At 41.3% G+C, this 18,270-nt stretch overlaps 1 protein-coding gene across 1 annotated transcript in view; it reads left to right on the forward strand.

Moving 5' to 3' along the window:
* LOC133282832 (protein kinase C-binding protein NELL1-like) overlaps positions 1-18,270 on the forward strand; it is a 74,028-nt gene that overhangs the window by 38,017 nt on the left and 17,741 nt on the right. Inside the window, exon 3 of the mRNA XM_061479160.1 lies at positions 13,243-13,383. Coding sequence (XP_061335144.1) covers positions 13,243-13,383 — 141 coding nt within the window. The remainder of the gene's footprint in view (positions 1-13,242; positions 13,384-18,270) is intronic.

Here is an 18,270-nt window from a genome sequence, read left to right on the forward strand (position 1 = left end):
TGCTAGCCAATGGCACTGTAATAAAATAGATAACTCTTAGTTTAATGTTCACCTTTCCATAGGAAGGAAATGTCATTGAAAGGTAGGTAGCAGTGTACTAGGAATGCAAGTGTTTTATTTTGAGGTCAAAATCAAAGTAACTGAAGAAAAAGGGAGGATTGTGGATTTGACTAAGTATGTCCCTGTGAGCTCCTAACATTCCTGTGTTTGCTCAGTAGTGCTGGTTCTTTCTTACCTACGCTTCAAAAAGGCAGAGCTGGCCATAGTGGAGGAGGACTGTAAATACTCCCTTATTATTCCAATTCCTTCTTGTCTGCCCCCCTTTCACCTTTCTTGGTACCCAGTGTTTATCAATCCAACAGGATGATTCTGGAGGAGCTGCTGCTTTAAATATGATGTACATTACTGGTTTAAACCAAATGAAGGCAACAGCTTAATGCATTAACTTTTTATCAGCAGCTGAAGTGACAATATTAGATCAAATTATAATTGAAATGTGCGTATGGATGCATTTCTGAAACAGCTATGAGCAAGCTGTGATGTGGTTTGAACTCAAATTATTTTGATGACTGGAAATTCATGAAGTCAGAGGCCAAATTTTAGTTACCGAAAAATTGAGTTAGTTTTGCCAAGAAAATGTCCCGAGGAGGGACATGATAAATGACCTCTTCTCTTCTTGAGAAAAAAAAAATAAAAAAAAGGAAAAGTAGGTATTTTGACTTAAAGAAAATCAGATTTGCATCAAAAAGACTGGTGAATTTGGCGGTGGTATGTGATGTAACTGAAGGCTAAGTAATGAAGGCATCTTTTTCCCGTATTTAATAAATTAAAAGGCATTCTGTAAAATTTCTAAGTGGGTACATATTAAAAACCATATGAAACACACATCTTGCCAGTTGCCTTTTCTCTGCTGTATTTCATAATCAGTGTATGTGTAAAGTAGTATCTACTTTTTGGAAAGTAGATATTTTATATGCAGTTTGGGGGTCCCAAGTTCCTGGGTAGTGGCATGCTCTTTGCTTTACTACTATTGAGTAGTCATCTATTTTAAAGTGGCCATTTGCCTAAGCCACTGTCAAGCATCTTTTCTTACTGACTCTCAAGTGATTTAAAATTTACAGAGTAAGATATGTTTGGTGCTTTTGTATGGCCCTACGAACAATTTCCACTTTCCAATGTGTGTTAGGTCATGCTTCCTATTGTGGAAAAGCTTCCTCTCCAACCCTTTTCTTGCTCATATCCTCTGATGTTCAGGGCTATACCACCAGCACTGCTGTTGTCCTTCTATATGACATGTCACAGTCATCGTATTGTCTGGTGCAGCTCACCCAGTCTTTGATCTGGATCTAATGTGCATGATGGAGAATGTAGTCTTCATAGAAAGATTACATGGTCCTTGTGTAAAAAGGAACATGCCCGGTGCAATTAAGGGAAAAAATCTAAAGGGAACAGTATAAATGTTTGCAGTGATGTGCTTTTATTCCTCAAAAGTAGTCTTCCTCCTACATGCATAAATACACATAGGACAGTTTTTTTCGAGAGGTGCCCACTTTCTTGAATACTTACTGTTGTGATGTCCTGTGTGCCACATACTAAACTCATTTCACTGATAATGAAGCTCTGAAGCAGAGACTGCATACACATGTATGCACATATAAAAACTCTCTGTAAACTGACATTGTGTATGTTCATTCATTAATCTGCATACCATCTGAAGTATACCCTGATGAGCTATTAAAGATTTCTGTAGAGTCTGCTTATAAATAAACAGAAGTGCAGTGCAACTTTTCAAGATCAAACACAGAGGCAGTAGTAGCACCAGTGTTAAACCTCAGGTAGCTCTTGCTTGTAATCCTCAATTTTACTCTTCTAGCCAGATTCACTGAGTCCTAGGAACCACTCAAACCCTCCAAGAACTAATATTTAGCTCATGTAGCTGTCTGAGATTCTACAAAGCTCAAAATGGTCCTTGTAGTACAATAAAAGCTAGTTTTGGATGCCAGCTTTTGCAGAACAGTTACATAGGTGCATTTTAAGGGAGTAAATTATGTTGTGGTATTCAAATAGCAAAAGCAACTATTATGAGAAACTCCTACCTTTGGAAATGCTGTTGAAAATCAATTACATTCAACTTGGGTATAATAAAACTTGGTTAATTCAAAGAAAAGGGGGGCGCAAAACCAATTTGGATAAGTATGTGTTTTTAATGAGTGGAGATATTATTCATGCAATAAGCAGTTATGACGGTATTTTCATCCTGAATTTGCAAACCCCTTTCATATAATCAACTAAAATCAGGGGGGGTTATGTATTTACTTTTTCTCAAAGTGTTGTAATATGACCTAATACTTGGGAAGTATTTTGAGATCACAGGATGACAGATGGTATGAAAGTGCAATGCATTTATTAGTATTATTAACAGTTGATGAGTTCCCTGGCTTTTCTTTCAGGATTTTCTTCTTATTTCAGTTGCACATTTTTAATTGCTTAGTGAAATGATGTAGTCATATCTCAGAGTTGGTTTAATTGGAATTATTGATGTCTGAAGCAGCACCCAGGCTGGGAAAAACGGGCTGTGATCAAAGCCTGCAAGTAATGGTTTAGTGAAGTTAAGAATTCAGTCTCTAATTAAAAAATGGAAGAGGGAGCGTGGCTTTCAAAGTGCTTGTTTTCTGCTAAGGAAACAGTCACTTCTTATTTATTCAGAAAAACTTATTACAGTATTTAAAAAGAAGGGTAACAGTAATGACTGAAGCTTGCAATCCTGAGAATCTGTTGAGTTTTTCACCTGCAGCGCTGTTCTTTTATACCTGCTGGTGTACTTTATTCTGCTTAGTTATATAAGCTGCATGTAGAAAAGGGATTTCATTTTCAGATGGGCTTCGGTATTTGTGAATATTTCATTTCTTGTAATCGAAACCAAGTATTTTGAATCTTCGAGGGGCTAGTTTCTTTAGCTTGACTGAAAGCACAGGTCAATGTTGCAATTTTGAAATGTGTTCTTTAGAACAATAGGTTTAATATTTAAACTAATTCTGATCTGAGTGAGTATCACCTTCTGAAAGTCCATATCTCAGCTCATTGATGTCTGAGGATGCACAGGACAGTTGTGGAGCATCTGTAGTCAGGTGGGATGAATCCTTACCTTCATTCTGAACGTGTCAGTGGGATGTTTGGGCTGCTGTTTGTTTAGCAAATTCTCATAGATCTTTTACAACATTCTGACTTGTAATTTTGTGCAGTGGAATATGGTGCTGCCCAAGTTATCTGGGAAAGCACGCTTTGTTCACATTTCTCAGACATACTGGGTTGTGCGTGGGAAATCACAGGAGCAAACTGCTTTTTATGGCTGTGCACATGACGTGATGGTGTTAGGAACCTGGGTGAATATAACTACACTGGAGGGTCGAGTGACAGATGGAAGATACTGGGTCCGGAGGTAGTTCAAGCAGACCAAAACAGAGATGGCTTTTACTTGCGTTATGAACAAAGGAGATAGACCAAGTGATGCAGGAGTGTTATTTTTTCTTCTTAAACAACCATTTTTCTGTTTAGTTGATATCTTTTTGTGTTGGGTCTTTTTGTGTACCCGTCTCATTATCAGAAATAAATATATATATTCCCAGGGATATGAGGATCTTCAATTGAATGAGAGCAGTTGCAATCCAGCATGCTGTGTGGAAGACCCACCACAGATTTCATCCTCTTTGTGAAACCCTTCATACAGTCTCCAAAAGAATTAATTTTTACCATTTGCACGGTGTTGATCAGCACTTCCTGAACCATTTTCATCCCTGATGAAGGCTGCAGAGAGCTTTGCATCATTCTGCTTGCGATCTCAAGAGCTCTTTTTCCACTGCTTGTTTCAGGATTTGCTTCCTTGGGAGGGTTTATTACTGTATGAATGAAAATGGTTTTCTGAAGCTGTTAATCATTGCAGGATTTAAAAGACTAATTGAGAATATTTCTCATTATTATTAAACTCTCAGGGGTACCATAGGGCCATGCACAATCTCATAATCAAAACCTGCAATTTGCCTTTGTTTCTTGTGCCCTTTGGCTCAGTGGTACACACGTGAATTTTAAGGAGAATGGCCAACATTCCCCCACCCCAGCTACAGGGAAGAAAATGTGCTTTTTATCGTTTTGTCATTAGCTGCTGCCTCCTGTTAGCAGTGAGATTGTTTTGACAAGTGTTATTTTGTCTGAACCATATTTGATTATGGAAGGGCACAAACTAATCAAAAGAACTTCCTATGTTGTGAACTCTTGGGCTGCAGTATAATCTTCCCAATAAAGTGGAAGGGGACTCATCATGTGAACTAGTTTGAAATTGGTTGAGGCAAATCACCGAACAGTGTATGGTAGGGAGCATTTATTCTGTGTCACAGGATGTGCTAGATAAAAGTAATAGGCTATTTCTATGACTCTTTGATGTTGAATTTGAGCATTTCAGGTGCTAGGTAGAGTGATATATTGGTTATGCACTGTACCTAAAGATTGTGCTTGAAGTAGCCTACTAACTTTGGATAATAATGATAAGGCTCATCAGCAAAGCTTTTATACCTAGAGCCAGTGTCACCAGAATGATTCTGTGCAGTGCACTGAATTGCAGACAGTTAGGATGTTGGGTAGAAAATGCTGTTTGTCGGTGTCCAGTTTTATAAGAGGTTACATTGATCTTTTGTAGCTCTGATGAACCAATTTTCAGCTTGCATCCAGTTTACTTCAGCAGTTTTCTTTGGAGTGAGCATTCCTTCCAAGACAGAATCAGAGAGCATCATAACAGCTGAGGCTGGAAGGGACCACTGAGAAGCCATATAGTCCAACCCTGCTGCTAAGGCAGGGCCACCCAGAGCCAGTTGCCCAGGACCATGTTCAGATGGTTTTTGAATATCTCCAAGGATGGAGATTCCACCACTTCTCTGGGCAACCTGTGCACTTGGTCACTCTTGCAATAAAAGTGCTTCCTGATGTTCAAACTGAACCCCCCCTGTGTTTCAGTCTGTGCTCATTGCCTCTGGTCCTGTCACTGGGCTCCACTGAAAAGAGCCTTGCTCCGTCCTCTTTGTACCCTCCCTGCACATATTTATGTGCACTGGTAAGAGCTCCCTGAGCCTTTGCCTCTCCAGGCTGAACAGTCCCAGATCTTTCAGCTTTTCTTCATGTGACATGCTCCAGATTCTTAATCATCCTTGCGCCCTTCACTGAAGTCTTTTCAGTATGACCACGTCTCTCTTGTACTGGGAAGGCCAGAACTGAACCCAGCATTCCACATGTGGCCTGACCAGTGCTTAGCAGAGGGGAAGGATCACTTCCCTCGACCTGCTGTCAATAGTTTGTCCCATGAAGCTGAAGATACCATTCACCACCTTCGCAGTAGGGCCATCTTGCTGGTTCATGTTCAATTTGGTGTCCACCAGCACCCCCAGCTCCTTTTTTGCCAAGCTGCTTTCTAGCTGTCTGCCCTCCATCAACTCTTTTGTTTTAGCATAAATTGCTATTAGGTAGTTCTTCTTAAATGCTGTGATATTGGAATGTGCAAACTTGTAATTGCAGCGTGCCAAAATCAATTGTCAAAATAATTGTTTTCTATTCTCATTGATATATTAATCTGTTTATCAGATATTTAATGTATTTTTCCACACAGATTTCCTGAAATGTAATTCTGCAATCTGTAATATGCTTTTAGTATGGTCTTACCAGACATTGTAAATTAAATGAATCTGAATTTACAGCAGTTATGCTTTGAACTGGCTTAAAGTAGCTTTATGCATAAAAATCCTGTTCTGCTTGGGATATATTTGAACTTTTTTATTTTCCTTTGAATCTACATAATCCTTGCTGTGTAGAAGTGTACCTCTGTGTTCTGAGGGCTTCACTGATTCCAGCCTATTGACATGAGAGACCTCTCCTGTTGATCTTGTTCTCTCATTTTATTCTATTCTGAGTATCTAATATTCTGAATGGCTTCTTATGTATAATATATGCAGATAAAACTCCAGTATCACAATTTAATTCAATTTGTAATCAGGGGTGAAGATACTGAAGATACTTCAAAAATAAAACCCATGTTCGTAGGTCTTGAGAGGAGTGAAGGCTGGCCTTGCCCATACCCGGTTATGTAAGAACATCTATATAGGAAGTAGAAAAATGGTGGCCTAAATGATAGGATGGTGGGCTGGAATTTCAGAATTGAGGAGCTTTTCACACACTGGCTTTGGGCGACTTTGGACATTTGGCTGCACGTGTCCGCCTTAGTTATCTTACCTGTAAGTTGCACGTGATATCTCTCTAATCTGCTGTAGAAAACAATATAAACAAACACCACCTTACCAGTGGTCTGCTGTTGACTTTCTGTATAGAAATGCTACCAGAGCGATTTACATGTGTCACCTTCAGCATAGAGACTATTTATACCTAAATAGGTTGGAAAATAGTCAATTCAGGGTTCTGACAAAGCACTCTGGTACATTTAGGAAGAACATAATGTCAAAAGAGTATGAGAGGAGCATTGCTGAAGAACTGGGGAGATATTGCCAGCAGGTACAAGGTACTAGTAGCCAATGAGCTGAACTTTTGTCTTGAATTGTAAGTCATCAGTCCAGCAACGGCAGGAGCTGGCCAACCAAAACCTCCCTCCAAGTCAGCTCCATCAAGCATGACGGCAGTATTCTTCAAAGCATGGGAAGAGTCAAAATAAAGTGTCAGGGTGAAGTGATACGAGAGACATACAGACTGTAAGCCTCAAATTGGCAGAAAGTCTCTGTCTGAATTTGAAACTTAACCTACTAATTGTGACTGGTGGAGTCATAATTAAAATCCTCTTTGCAATGGAAACTGAAATGCAGCACTAAATATGACATAGTTCTTCACCCTGTGTAGTTTATTCCTGCCATGTTTCTCACTGAGGAGTCTGGCTGCAGTTCTGATTTCCCATCAAGCTTTAAATATGAAAATAACTTGTTTCAGCTTCAGTTGTGAAGTGACATTTATTGGAACCATCCAGGACCTTTAGGCTGCATACTCCAAGTGTGCTGTGTATTTAGCATATAAATACATGAATATGAGGGTGTGAGAGAGACACTAAACTGACAAAGACATCATCTTGGACTGTGTATTAAAAATGAATTTCATTCAGTAAATCGGGTGTTATAAATTAAAAGAATTAATCTTAAAAATTGCTGGTACAACTAGGCTGTGTTATTATTCTGATAGTAATTTAGTTCCATTTATTCTTGTTAAACTCATAATTCTAAATTTGCACGAGTTTCAGATGATTAAAAATCTTGGTAACACCAACCAGAATTACACAATAAAGCATGTTACAGCTGTTCTTTAATTATAATGTGTGGTGGGCACACCTTTCATCCCCAAAAGCCATTTAGTACCATTAAAAATGTTGTGTGGGTTTGATTATTCATTAATTTAAGTTGCATTCACTATCTCAAAACATTTAAAGTTTCATGGTTTACTGCTGTGTCCTCAAAGTAGAAAAATGGACCTAAGCCTGTAGCATTTTTTCAAGCCAAACTCTTCCTGCCTGAGAAGGAATTGCAAAGGCCAGTATAAATATAATGCGATTAAAATCTGTCTGTGATAACAGCCATGACTGCTGAGGAGAGAGGAATATGTTATTTGGTGCTGATTGTTTGCCCAAAATCTCCTAATGAGTTAAAATGGAAGTAATTAAAAAGAGGCCAAATGTCAAGGGAAAATTTCCTGAGCAAGTATTCCAAAGCCTGTTATTGGGTTCAGTCAGAGAGAGGGGAAATCCGTATCACAGTTACAGCTCTGAGACAAGGAAAGGATGATTAGAAATGTCACTAGATAGGGTTTAGGCAGATGGCTTTCCTGTCTTTTCTGGTTTTAGTATCTCTGTAGTCTTAAGAATGAACTGGCCCCACAAGCAAGAGTTGTGAGTCATTATTCATAGGTAACTAAATTATATGCTTATCTGTGTTCTTCTAAGTCACCATTTGTTTCATAGCTCAGTGGCTGTACTGTTGTCATACCACTGGTATTCCAGGCTTGCTGGGTTGTAGACCCAGAGTGTTGTAGCCTCTTCTACTTCGCACTGGGCAAACCTGGCAGGTCATGCAGGCAGCCAGTGTCTATGGATTTGTGCTTTTATTCTGTATGTTCACAAATAAATGCAGGCCCTTCTTGATAATCATAGCCAGCTGTCAAAGCTAATGTAGAGATCTGCTTGTATAGCCAGTAGGAGAATTAATAATAAAGGATCACATTCAGCCTTTATATCAGTTTATGTAAAACAGTAGAATTATTATTCACTCACATGAACTGAATTTGGCATAAAGAGAGGAAGGGGAAGGTTTTTCTTTTAGAGAGAGAATTTTTCATCTCTGCTCATCCAGAGTAGTTGTCTTTGCTTTCAGAGTTTATTTGAAGTAGTTGAATGACTCCTTTGCAGCAGGGAAGCTGTTGCACAGTGCTGTCAGTGACAACCCTTTCTTGCTATCTCTGTCTCATGGAAGTGAGGCTCACGCAAGAAGAGGAGATGGGAAGAGGTTGTACTTTATGTGTAACTTATGCCTCGGTTGGCTGGCTGAATTTTTCTGGTGGTTTTATATTGAAGAAAACCTCCAGTGTGGAAACCAAAGCTGTGATACTCTGGAACTACTAGAGTTAACTGTCAGGTATGATTTTAATCCAGGAAGCTTAAGACTGGGTGCTCCTTTCTTGTTAGTACAAGCTTTTCCTGCTTATAGGTCTCCTGATCAACAGAGAGCTAAAGATAAGGATCTAATATTTTTTCTCATGAAAAAGAGCACAGTGAGGGTTTGATGAACAGACACTTTTATAATAAAACTCTGTCTCACTGAAGCTGTCAATTGCCAGCAATTACGTGACACTGAACTGTTTTTCTTTTACTATTATCACACATTAACTTAAATGTGATGAGGCATTAGAAAAGATTGAATTATTTTAATTTTCCTTTTTTCACTGGATTCTGAAGCCATTATGTTTTATTTTGAGGTAAATTATCCTATTTTTCTTGTCTGCATAAATACCTTTATGAATAATGCAAGAAGCTGGGATGCTAAAAGTAAAAATTACAGACCTGTCCTTGAAGGACAGGATTAACGTCCTGTAATAATTTATTCAAAAACAACTGGTGCCTTTACAACACAAAATATGCCCTTTTTGGGCTTTTGCAAAGCCATAGTAGTGGAGCTTTGCCAGATCCATTAATAGTTCTGTACTAATGACAGTCACATAGCTGAGTGGGGTAAAAGCAGACAATGGGAACGGTCTGTACTGGATTTCCTTTTGCATGGTCCTTGTAAGAATGCTTGAACGGGAAAAATCTGCTAAAATAGGTCCACGGGGGTAAGAGCAGCAATGCCTTATGTTGAATTACAGCTAGAAGTGACAGATATTACACTTAATGCAAAGATAGTGCAGATGTTTACCTGAAGACTACAGAGGCACATTAAGATTATGGAAAATTGTCAGTTCCTAAGGAAATACTAACCTGCCTGTTCCACTTTAGACTGTCTAGCTATTAATGCCGGTATACAGAAAACCTACACACATTTGGCAATTGGTAATGTGTTTTCACTGACTGCGAGCAGGGCTTAAGACATGTGGGAGAACAAGGTGAAGATGATGTACATGTACAGACCAAGGCTCCTCCATCCATGGCAAGATGCTGTGAGAGGGCAGAGCCTGGAGCCCTGACAGCCATGTGCTTGCTTGAGCATTGAGGGGGAACAAGACCTAAAACATGGGGACACAGCCAGAAAATGAGCACCCATTGTTTCCTCTTGCCTGTGCCATTGCAAACTTTCTGAACAGTTTTTTCTGTGCTCCTTTGAAGAATGATGATGATTTTTATGCTGCTTTCACTCTCGTGTCAGAGATATATGCTTTCATTTCAGCTTAACATAACTTTATGGAGAAAGTATATATAGTGTGTTCTGGTAAGCACCTGCACCCATAAAACACACAAATAGTACATATATAGCTCAAATTCCATAGCAAAACCTCAAATAGACAGGAAGATATTAATCCTGAGGCATGTATGCAAATATAGTGCTAGGATCTCAAGGTGGAAAAGCCAAGATGAAGAAAGATTAATTGATTCCGTTATATATAGCAACATCTTCCTATGCAAAAAAAAATCCTCAAAAAGATGTTTTCAAAAGCCATGGTATGTCCAGATGGAAATGATGTATTAAGTGTACTAAGTAATGTTGCAATGTCTGACAAACTATTTTATAAAGCTCTTATTTGCAGTTCCCTCTTGGTATTACAAGCACCTTAAATGTTTCTGAATTTCTAAAACAAATCCATAATGTTTTCCTGTACTTGCAGAGATACATTTATACATATGCTGCAAATAATGCACAGCATCACAGAAGCTGACAGACCTAGTCATATCATTTTCTCCCTTTTAGTGTTTATGTACATCATTTTAAACACAGGAATAAGAAACTGTGAGGTATTAGACAAGTAGGGAAGCAGTAATGGTTTTCCCTGTTTCATGCTCTTCATGCATATTGTATTACATGGTGCTCCTAAAGACTTGTTGCCAAAGAAATACTAACTTGATGCAGAAGCAGTGAGTGTTGCTTCCGCCTTCTCTTCCCTGCACCATCAGACCAGCACATGCACACACACACATGGATTCAGGAGAAGGCTGGGCTGTGGAGCCCGAAGGTGCTCTGGTTTTAACCTGGAGAGGAGCAGGGCACCTCCTCTAAGCTGGGAATGTCTCTGGGGGAGGAGAGCAGGTAGCAGGGAGAAGCTTGAAGTGGTTTTTGCTAGTTGCTTCTGTATCAGTAGTGTCTCCCATGGCAGATCTTCCCAAAGCAGCCTGCACAGCCCTGTTTTTCCTTTGCCCTCTGCCTGGCATGGGCAGTGCAGTGCTGGTGTAACTCCATTAGCTTGAGGAGGTCAGGGAAGTAAAGGAAGAACCTCTGCAACTGAAAGCGAGTCCCATTTTTACAGCTCTGCTGGTTTAAGAAGTTGGTTTGTGTTTCCTTAAACATCACTGGACAAAAGCTATAGATGGATACAGTACTGTCACAATCAAGTCATCTAGCCTTGAAATAGTACTGTGTGTTATTTTATTCTTCTGATATAATTGCAAGAGGCTTTAGCTTTTGCTGCTCTTCTTCCACTGTGTAAACTAGTTCTTAGTTTTGGTATCCTGGCAGACAGGCTGTCTGAAAAGTAATTACCAGTCAATTAGCATCCTATACCAGGAGCCTAAATCAAATACACTTTCCAAAGGGCTTAAGTTTAGAAATGAACTGTAAGAAAACACTATTGATTTTGTAAATGAAAAATGCAGAATTGAATAGAGGTCCAGTACAGAACTGACCCAAGGAAGCAATCTTTAAACAGGAATATTCTCTGATTCAACACTGGGGAAGTAAAGAAAACAAGAAGAAGGATTCATTTTCTGTTGACCTGCAATAGCAAAGTCATTCACTTTCCAAATAGGATTAAACTTGTTCCTTCAGCCATGACATGTGAAAAGATCATGGTTATAAAATCTGTTTGCTGTAATGAATTGAAAGTGTCTGAGTTTGTGAGCAGCACTCGTTGTTGACAGACAGCTAGATTTGAGGAGGGTTTTAACACTAAAATTAGCTTCTACTAAACAAAAAGTACAGAAAAGGTGGCAGCAGTGACAGACTTAAAAGCATTAAAAAACTTTATTGTTAGATGGAAGCTGAGTACAGCTAGAAATAAATAGTGGTTATAGCCCTGTTATGTAGATAACTTGCCTCATTCCTGAGTGAGGGTGAGCACAAAACTGGAAAACAGCATTTCTTTAGGTTTCTCAACCATATTTCAACAAGAATAAATATTGTTACATAAATGAGGAAAAATCGAGCTTTTCTGTGGTGTTGCTTTTAATATGTAAGAAAATGGAATTGAAGGAGACTTCACTGGAATCAATTTCAACATACATCAACGTGACTCCACTGCTGTCCATGAAACCACATTGGTGTATTTTGTAAATTGAGATAAAAGCTGTGCTCTGGAGTTACTTAACCTGAACTCAGTCTTGCATCTTGCATGAAATGTTTGATACTTGCAGAACTCGGTGCAGTTTAGAAATCTATTTCGCCCAAGTTTATGTGTTTGGTGAACAGTTTCAGGCATATTTTAAATGTGCTAATTGCCAAGAACAAAATCTCAATGGCTGAAAAAGGGCTAATATTTGTGACTAACGTGAGATTCATTTTCATTGATAAGGTACCCAGCTGAACACTGTCCAAGATTTAGAGTAAATAAATATTAGCAAAATATAGCGTGAGCTAAACAGAGGAATGAAAATATAATGGCTTCTTAAATTACCACAAGGTTAATATATAATTAGTTTGCTAATTTAATTACAAACCTACAAATGGCCTGAAAAATGCTCAAAGGGGAGAAGCAGGCAGGTGCCAGCAGGGATTAGCCAGGGTTACTGGTAATTATGAGGTCTCTTAATTGTGTTAGAGACATTTAACAACATCCTTTATAAACCCAGCACATGCTGAAACTCAGCAGGTTCTTGTCTTGCTGCACCTTTCCCTTGTTGCAGAACTGCTGTTATTTGCCTCACTCTTTTCCAGCTCCATGACCTGTTGCAGCTGGAATGTGGGCTGCTTTTTCTGTTTGCCCCATGCTGTTCTACATGTATGAGGTGCTTATTTTGATCACATAAACAAAAGAGATTAAGTCGTGTTTGCAAAGTGCTCTAAGCACCTGAAGCACCGGAGAGCTGCCAGTATCAGAATCAGAAACATAAATCCTGAAAAAAATGTTTTTTCTTTCCCAGGTGTCCTGGGACAGGCAGTTTGTAAGGCAGGAATATTGCTGAAACTGCCTTTTCAGTGGCAAACCTGCTCTGCAATGCTGTATATGCAGAGATAAATGTAACTTCTGGATTTAAAAAACCCCAAACAAACAGAGAACAAAAAAACCCTGCCTGTTTGCTTTGTATTTTAAACAAATTGTGGTGTAAACAAGTGTCTTGTGAGTATCAGATTCCACGATGTATTGTTGTTCTTTTGTATTGTTGTTATTATGTGAGTTATGTTTTACATGCCTGTTGTTTGAAACCGTAATAAACGTTGATCCATCTATTAAAGAAAGACTTAAAAAGAAAAAAACAGCAAGTACAAAGTAAAGTAAAGTAAAATAAAAACCAAACCTAAAGCATTGGTGTCAAAGGCAATTAATTTCCTGGCTGGCTTGTGTTTTTCTCTGAGGCAGATATTGATGAGTGTGCAGAGGGGATCATTGAGTGTCACAACCATTCACGCTGTGTTAACCTCCCAGGGTGGTACCACTGTGAGTGCAGAAGCGGTTTCCATGACAATGGAAGCTACTCTCTATCTGGGGAGTCCTGTGTTGGTAAGCAATGATCAGCAGAGCGCTTTCTTTCTTGCCTCTTTCTGCATGGTGTTACAGAGTGACTATTGAGACACTGTCATGAGCAGTTTTCCTCTGTTTAGGGCTGAAATGAGAATGCAAGCAAGCGTGTCTGTGTTTGTCAGCACCCCTGGCCATGTAGTGGGGGTCGTCATTCAAGCTGCATCACAGCCTTGAGTGGTTATTACAGGAAGGAGACAGTTGGAGAGCAAAAGTGTGACTTAACTGCACTTCACCATTTATCATCATGAGTTGCTGTAAAACCTGAAGTAAAAGTAGGCTTTCTGGGGAGCATCATAGGCCACAAGAGGGGAAGAGCTGGTTTTCCATTTTCCGAGTTCAGCAGAGCAATATGAGAACACATTTGGGGTGTGTCTGAGTTGCTTTGATTTGTTTGTTTTCCATGGTTTAGCATCTTCATCATTTTCTTCTGAGTTATGCAAATGGTATCAAGCTCTTTATGCTTCAGATTTGCAGAATAAGGCCCTAAGAGCATGAAGGGAGAGAAGTTTGTAAAGGGTGCAGAAGAGTTTGTCGGTTGTTTTTGTAGGAGGAGGAAGGATGTTCCATGAGGACCCACTGCTAACCATACTGACAAATAAATTTCAAACCCTGATGTTTAGTGTAAAGTAGAACAAAGAATTGGTTAAAGTGACAGACAGATAACACTACACATTCTAGCTAAAGCTCTGGTTCTTGAACACTGGCTTCCATCATGTTATAGAGCTCATTTGCATGCAGATCATTTAGAGTCAGGGCTAGTGTCATTCACTCAATTTCGGATAGAGGAGGGTTCATCTGCTTAGCAACAGCATTTTGTCCTGGTATGTTTTACAGACTTTATATTGAAATCCTAGAGGTGAATTTGGGCCACTGCTCTTTGGTGTGTTTTGAAATGCTGCTTCTTCCTCCCTGAAACAGGAGAATATTAAATAGGTATACAATATTATTGGAGAATAATAAGTAGGCGAAAAAGAAAAAATATTAAACCCTTCCCCAAATAATAATAATAACAATATAAAATTATAAGAACAACAACAACATATGACAATTGTAAGGCAGTGGGAGGGAGCACTCGGCTCTCACAGATTGCCCAAAGCCACAGCAGCTGGGTTCTTCTGCTGGGTGCATTTATGTATCCATTGGTTACCCCCTTTCTCTCTGTTTATGTATAGGTGTCTTGGAGCTGAGTCATTGCTTGCAGTGCCTCTGCAGTGCTTCCACAACCTTTAAAAATGACATTTGGGAAGTGTTGGAATACCTCAGTGCTTCTCAAAGCTTTATGCTCATTGACTAGGAGAAAACAGAGGTGTTTGTCACCTGGCAAGGAACAAATGTGTAAATCAACAGATGTGGGGGGAAGGTCACAATATATTGCACCAGAGTTTAGGTCATAAGGATGTATGACTTAGCCAGGGCACTTCAAGCTTGGGAAAATGCTTTTATTGTTCACAGTATCAACCAAAGGCAGCTGTGAAAAGGAAATACACTTCTCAGGTGTTGTGGTTTAAACAAAGTCAGCCACAGAATTCAACTCCCACGGGTTGAGATAAGAACAGTTTAGTAACTAAGGTATAACACAAATCACTACTGCTACCACCAATAATAGTAATGATAAAGGAAATAACAAGGGAAGAGAATACAACACCTCAGCACCAGCCAACTGGTAACTCGCCCCCCCCCCCCCCCCCCCCAGCCCGACCAAGCACCGACCGATACCTCCTCCAACCCCACCATCCTCTAGCCTTACCCCCAGGTAACTCTCCGTTACATCCTGGGCATGACGTGCTGTGGTATGGAATACCTCTTTGGTCAGTTTGGGTCAGGTGTCCTGTCTCTGCTTCCTCCTGGCTTCCCCTCCTCCCTGGCAGAGCATGAGGCTCACAAAGTCCTTGGCCAAACCAAAACATCCTTGTTATCCGCTCTGTTCCCAGGCCGAAAGTCAAAACACTGCACTGCACCAGCTACCAAGAAGGAGAAAAATGACTGCTACTGCTGAACCCAGGACATTATCCACCCCTTATTCCGTACCATTCACATCATGCTCAGATCCCACATTTTCAATATACCATCACTCTTGTCTCAGTGCACTCTTATCTTAGTGCATGGACCAGTCCCTATAAAGCTGCTGAGTCCATCTGGTCCATGATGTCAGGCTCCATCTCTTGTAACAGTCTTTCAGAGCAGGAGAGACTGTGTGCAGTGTTCACACTCATGAATCACCTGGGCAATAGTGTCCATTGCTAAGTCCACCCCTCGATCATGAGTCCATCTCTGTGTTGCATCTCTGCTCTGATGGCCTGAAGTGCCATGGGCCCACCAGGCTCAAAATAATTCACTGTCCCCTTCATCAGATTCTGCAGCTTGTTGCTGGGGACTCCATACAGCTGCCTTCCATCTCCGGTGCTTCCAAAGCACTGGAGGGGCCCAGTGGACTAGATACTTGCCCATACTGTCCCACACACCCTGCCACTCATGACTGTCCAGCCTTGGGGAAAACCTCTTGGTCCCCCTGTATTGTCGTCTAACCCCAGACAAGACCCAAACCTGACTCTGCTTAAATTTTGGGATCAGACAAAATGGTTGTGGGTAGAACACAGTCTGTGTGTGTGCCAACATGCTGATCCCCATCACAATCAGCAGGCAGGTCCCAAGTGTACCCAAAGGCCATTCAAAACCTTCAGCACTCTCACACGATGCTGCTGTACTTGTCACTGGGGCTGGTGTAGCTGCTGTGCTTCCCGGCTCTCCCACCAACAGCTTCTCTTTTCCTGAGTCCAGCTCTTCCTCCTCTGCCTTGCTGGGAAATGCTGCGTGGTCTCCTGCATCCTCCTGGGGCTCGGCGGGCGGCTTCCGGGGCATGCTCTCGGCCATCGCAGGGCTCGGCTCCTCCGCGGGGCTCGGCTCCTTCGCCGCCTTCTCCCGCTGCTCTGCAGCCGCCTCCTTCCTCTCCTCGACCGCCCCGACCTCCTTCACCGGCAGCCGTCCCCTCTCGGCCTCCGGCCCCGCTCCCGCCGCCGCCTGGTCCCCGGGGCCGCTCTCCCGGGCCGCTTCAGCAGCCGCCGGCTCCCAGAGCCGCTCGCCCTCGGCTCCCCGCAGCCTCACAAAGATGGAGAGTAGGGTGAGGGCCAGGGCGGTGAAGAGCAGCCGGACGGCCAGGTACAAGTCCACGGCCACGTCCGTCCCGCCCTGCTGCTGGAGCCCGCCCGCATTACAAGCCATTGCCATAAAGCACAGTGAGACAAGAACCTTAGCCCAAGCCCCACACTTGATAAACACTAACACAGCAAATACCGGCTCTACGTAAGTTACAACGGTCTGAAGCTGTGAGATCAACAAGAACAACTCTGAGAGCCAATAAATCGTCATTGTGACGAGTGACTATTAATCTGGTCAGATCTGTCGTTATTTCAACCCTTCGTGCCCCACGTTGGGCGCCAAAAAGAACTGTCGTGGTTTAAACAAAGTCAGCCACAAATCAAGCAGTCGCTATCTCACTCCCCCCCCCCCCCCCCCCCCTTTTTTGCCCTCCCCCTGCTCCTGGAGGGATGGGAAGGAGAATCGAAAAGAATGCAACTCCCACATGTTGAGATAAGAACAGTTTAGTAACTAAGGTATAACACAAATCACTACTGCTATCACCAATAATAACAATGATAAAGGAAATAACAAGGGAAGAGAATACAACACCTCAGCACCAGCCGACCGGTAACTCGCCCCCCCCCAGCCCGACCAAGCACCAACCCATACCTCCTCCAACCCTGCTGTCCTCTAGCCCTTCCGGGTAACTCTCCGTTATCTCCTGGGCATGACGTGCTGTGGTATGGAATACTTCTTTGGTCAGTTTGGGTCAGGTGTCCTGTCTCTGCTTCCTCCCGTCTTCCCCTCCTCCCTGGCAGAGCATGAGGCTCACAAAGTCCTTGGCCAGACCAAAACATCATTGTTACCAGCTCTGTTCCCAGTCCAAAAGTCAAAACACTGCACTGCACCAGCTACCAAGAAGGAGAAAAACGACTGCTACTGCTGAATCCAGGACAGCTGTCCATACTTTTATAAAAGATGTTATCTTCATAAGGTGATGGTGATCAGGCTCAAATTAAGGCAGTGTCTAATTTTCATCAGTAGCATTTATGAAGCACTGGCCTTTCACAGTATCTTTTAAAGAACATTGCTTGCAGACAAAAGACAATTGCTGTACTAAGGTGCTAGCAAAGCTTGCTTGGCAACTAAAACATGGAGCTGGAGTTGCTGGGTTGGCTTTTTTTTTTGCTGTTTTTTCTTTTTTAAGAGGAGCCTTGCTACACTTGAAGGTAAACAAACAGAAATACTTTATAGACAACTAGGAGTTGTTATATGGTATGTATCCCAGCATTAACTGCTCTCTACTGATACCATACTGAAGCAGCTGGCATACACTGTTTTTTCCCAGCACTAAGTACGTGTTGCCAAATATTGCTGCCCCGTAAGATAATCATTGAATAAACCCTCACCACTGAATTTTCAGTGATAACCTTTAAGATTATCAGGACCAAAAGAAGGGAAAAACTGGCAAAGAAACGCTGTATTCTGGGAAGTTAATAATGTCCCACAAAGCTCACTTCTACCTACAGCAGAAAAATAAAAGCAAATTAAATTATGCTTCGTAATTTCTCCCTGTCTTTAAGTGAAACACTTCCAGTCTGTACAGAGCTGTCCAAACCCTGGAGTGCGGAATTCCCAATTCCATATTTTTCATTATGTTCCATGTTTCTGAGTCTCTGCATTGTGACTTGAAGGCACAGAAGGAAAAACACCCAAGGCAGCAGTCCCTGTCAGTTGTTGTCTTTTTCTTTTCTGTTAAGAATCAGTGCCAGTTTTGTAAGGAAATTT

This window comes from Pezoporus flaviventris, unplaced genomic scaffold (genome assembly GCF_033815535.1).
Source record: "Pezoporus flaviventris isolate CSIRO_AGI_PZ_B2104156 unplaced genomic scaffold, CSIRO_AGI_Pfla_v1 ptg000143l, whole genome shotgun sequence".
Classification (NCBI taxonomy): domain Eukaryota; kingdom Metazoa; phylum Chordata; class Aves; order Psittaciformes; family Psittacidae; genus Pezoporus; species Pezoporus flaviventris.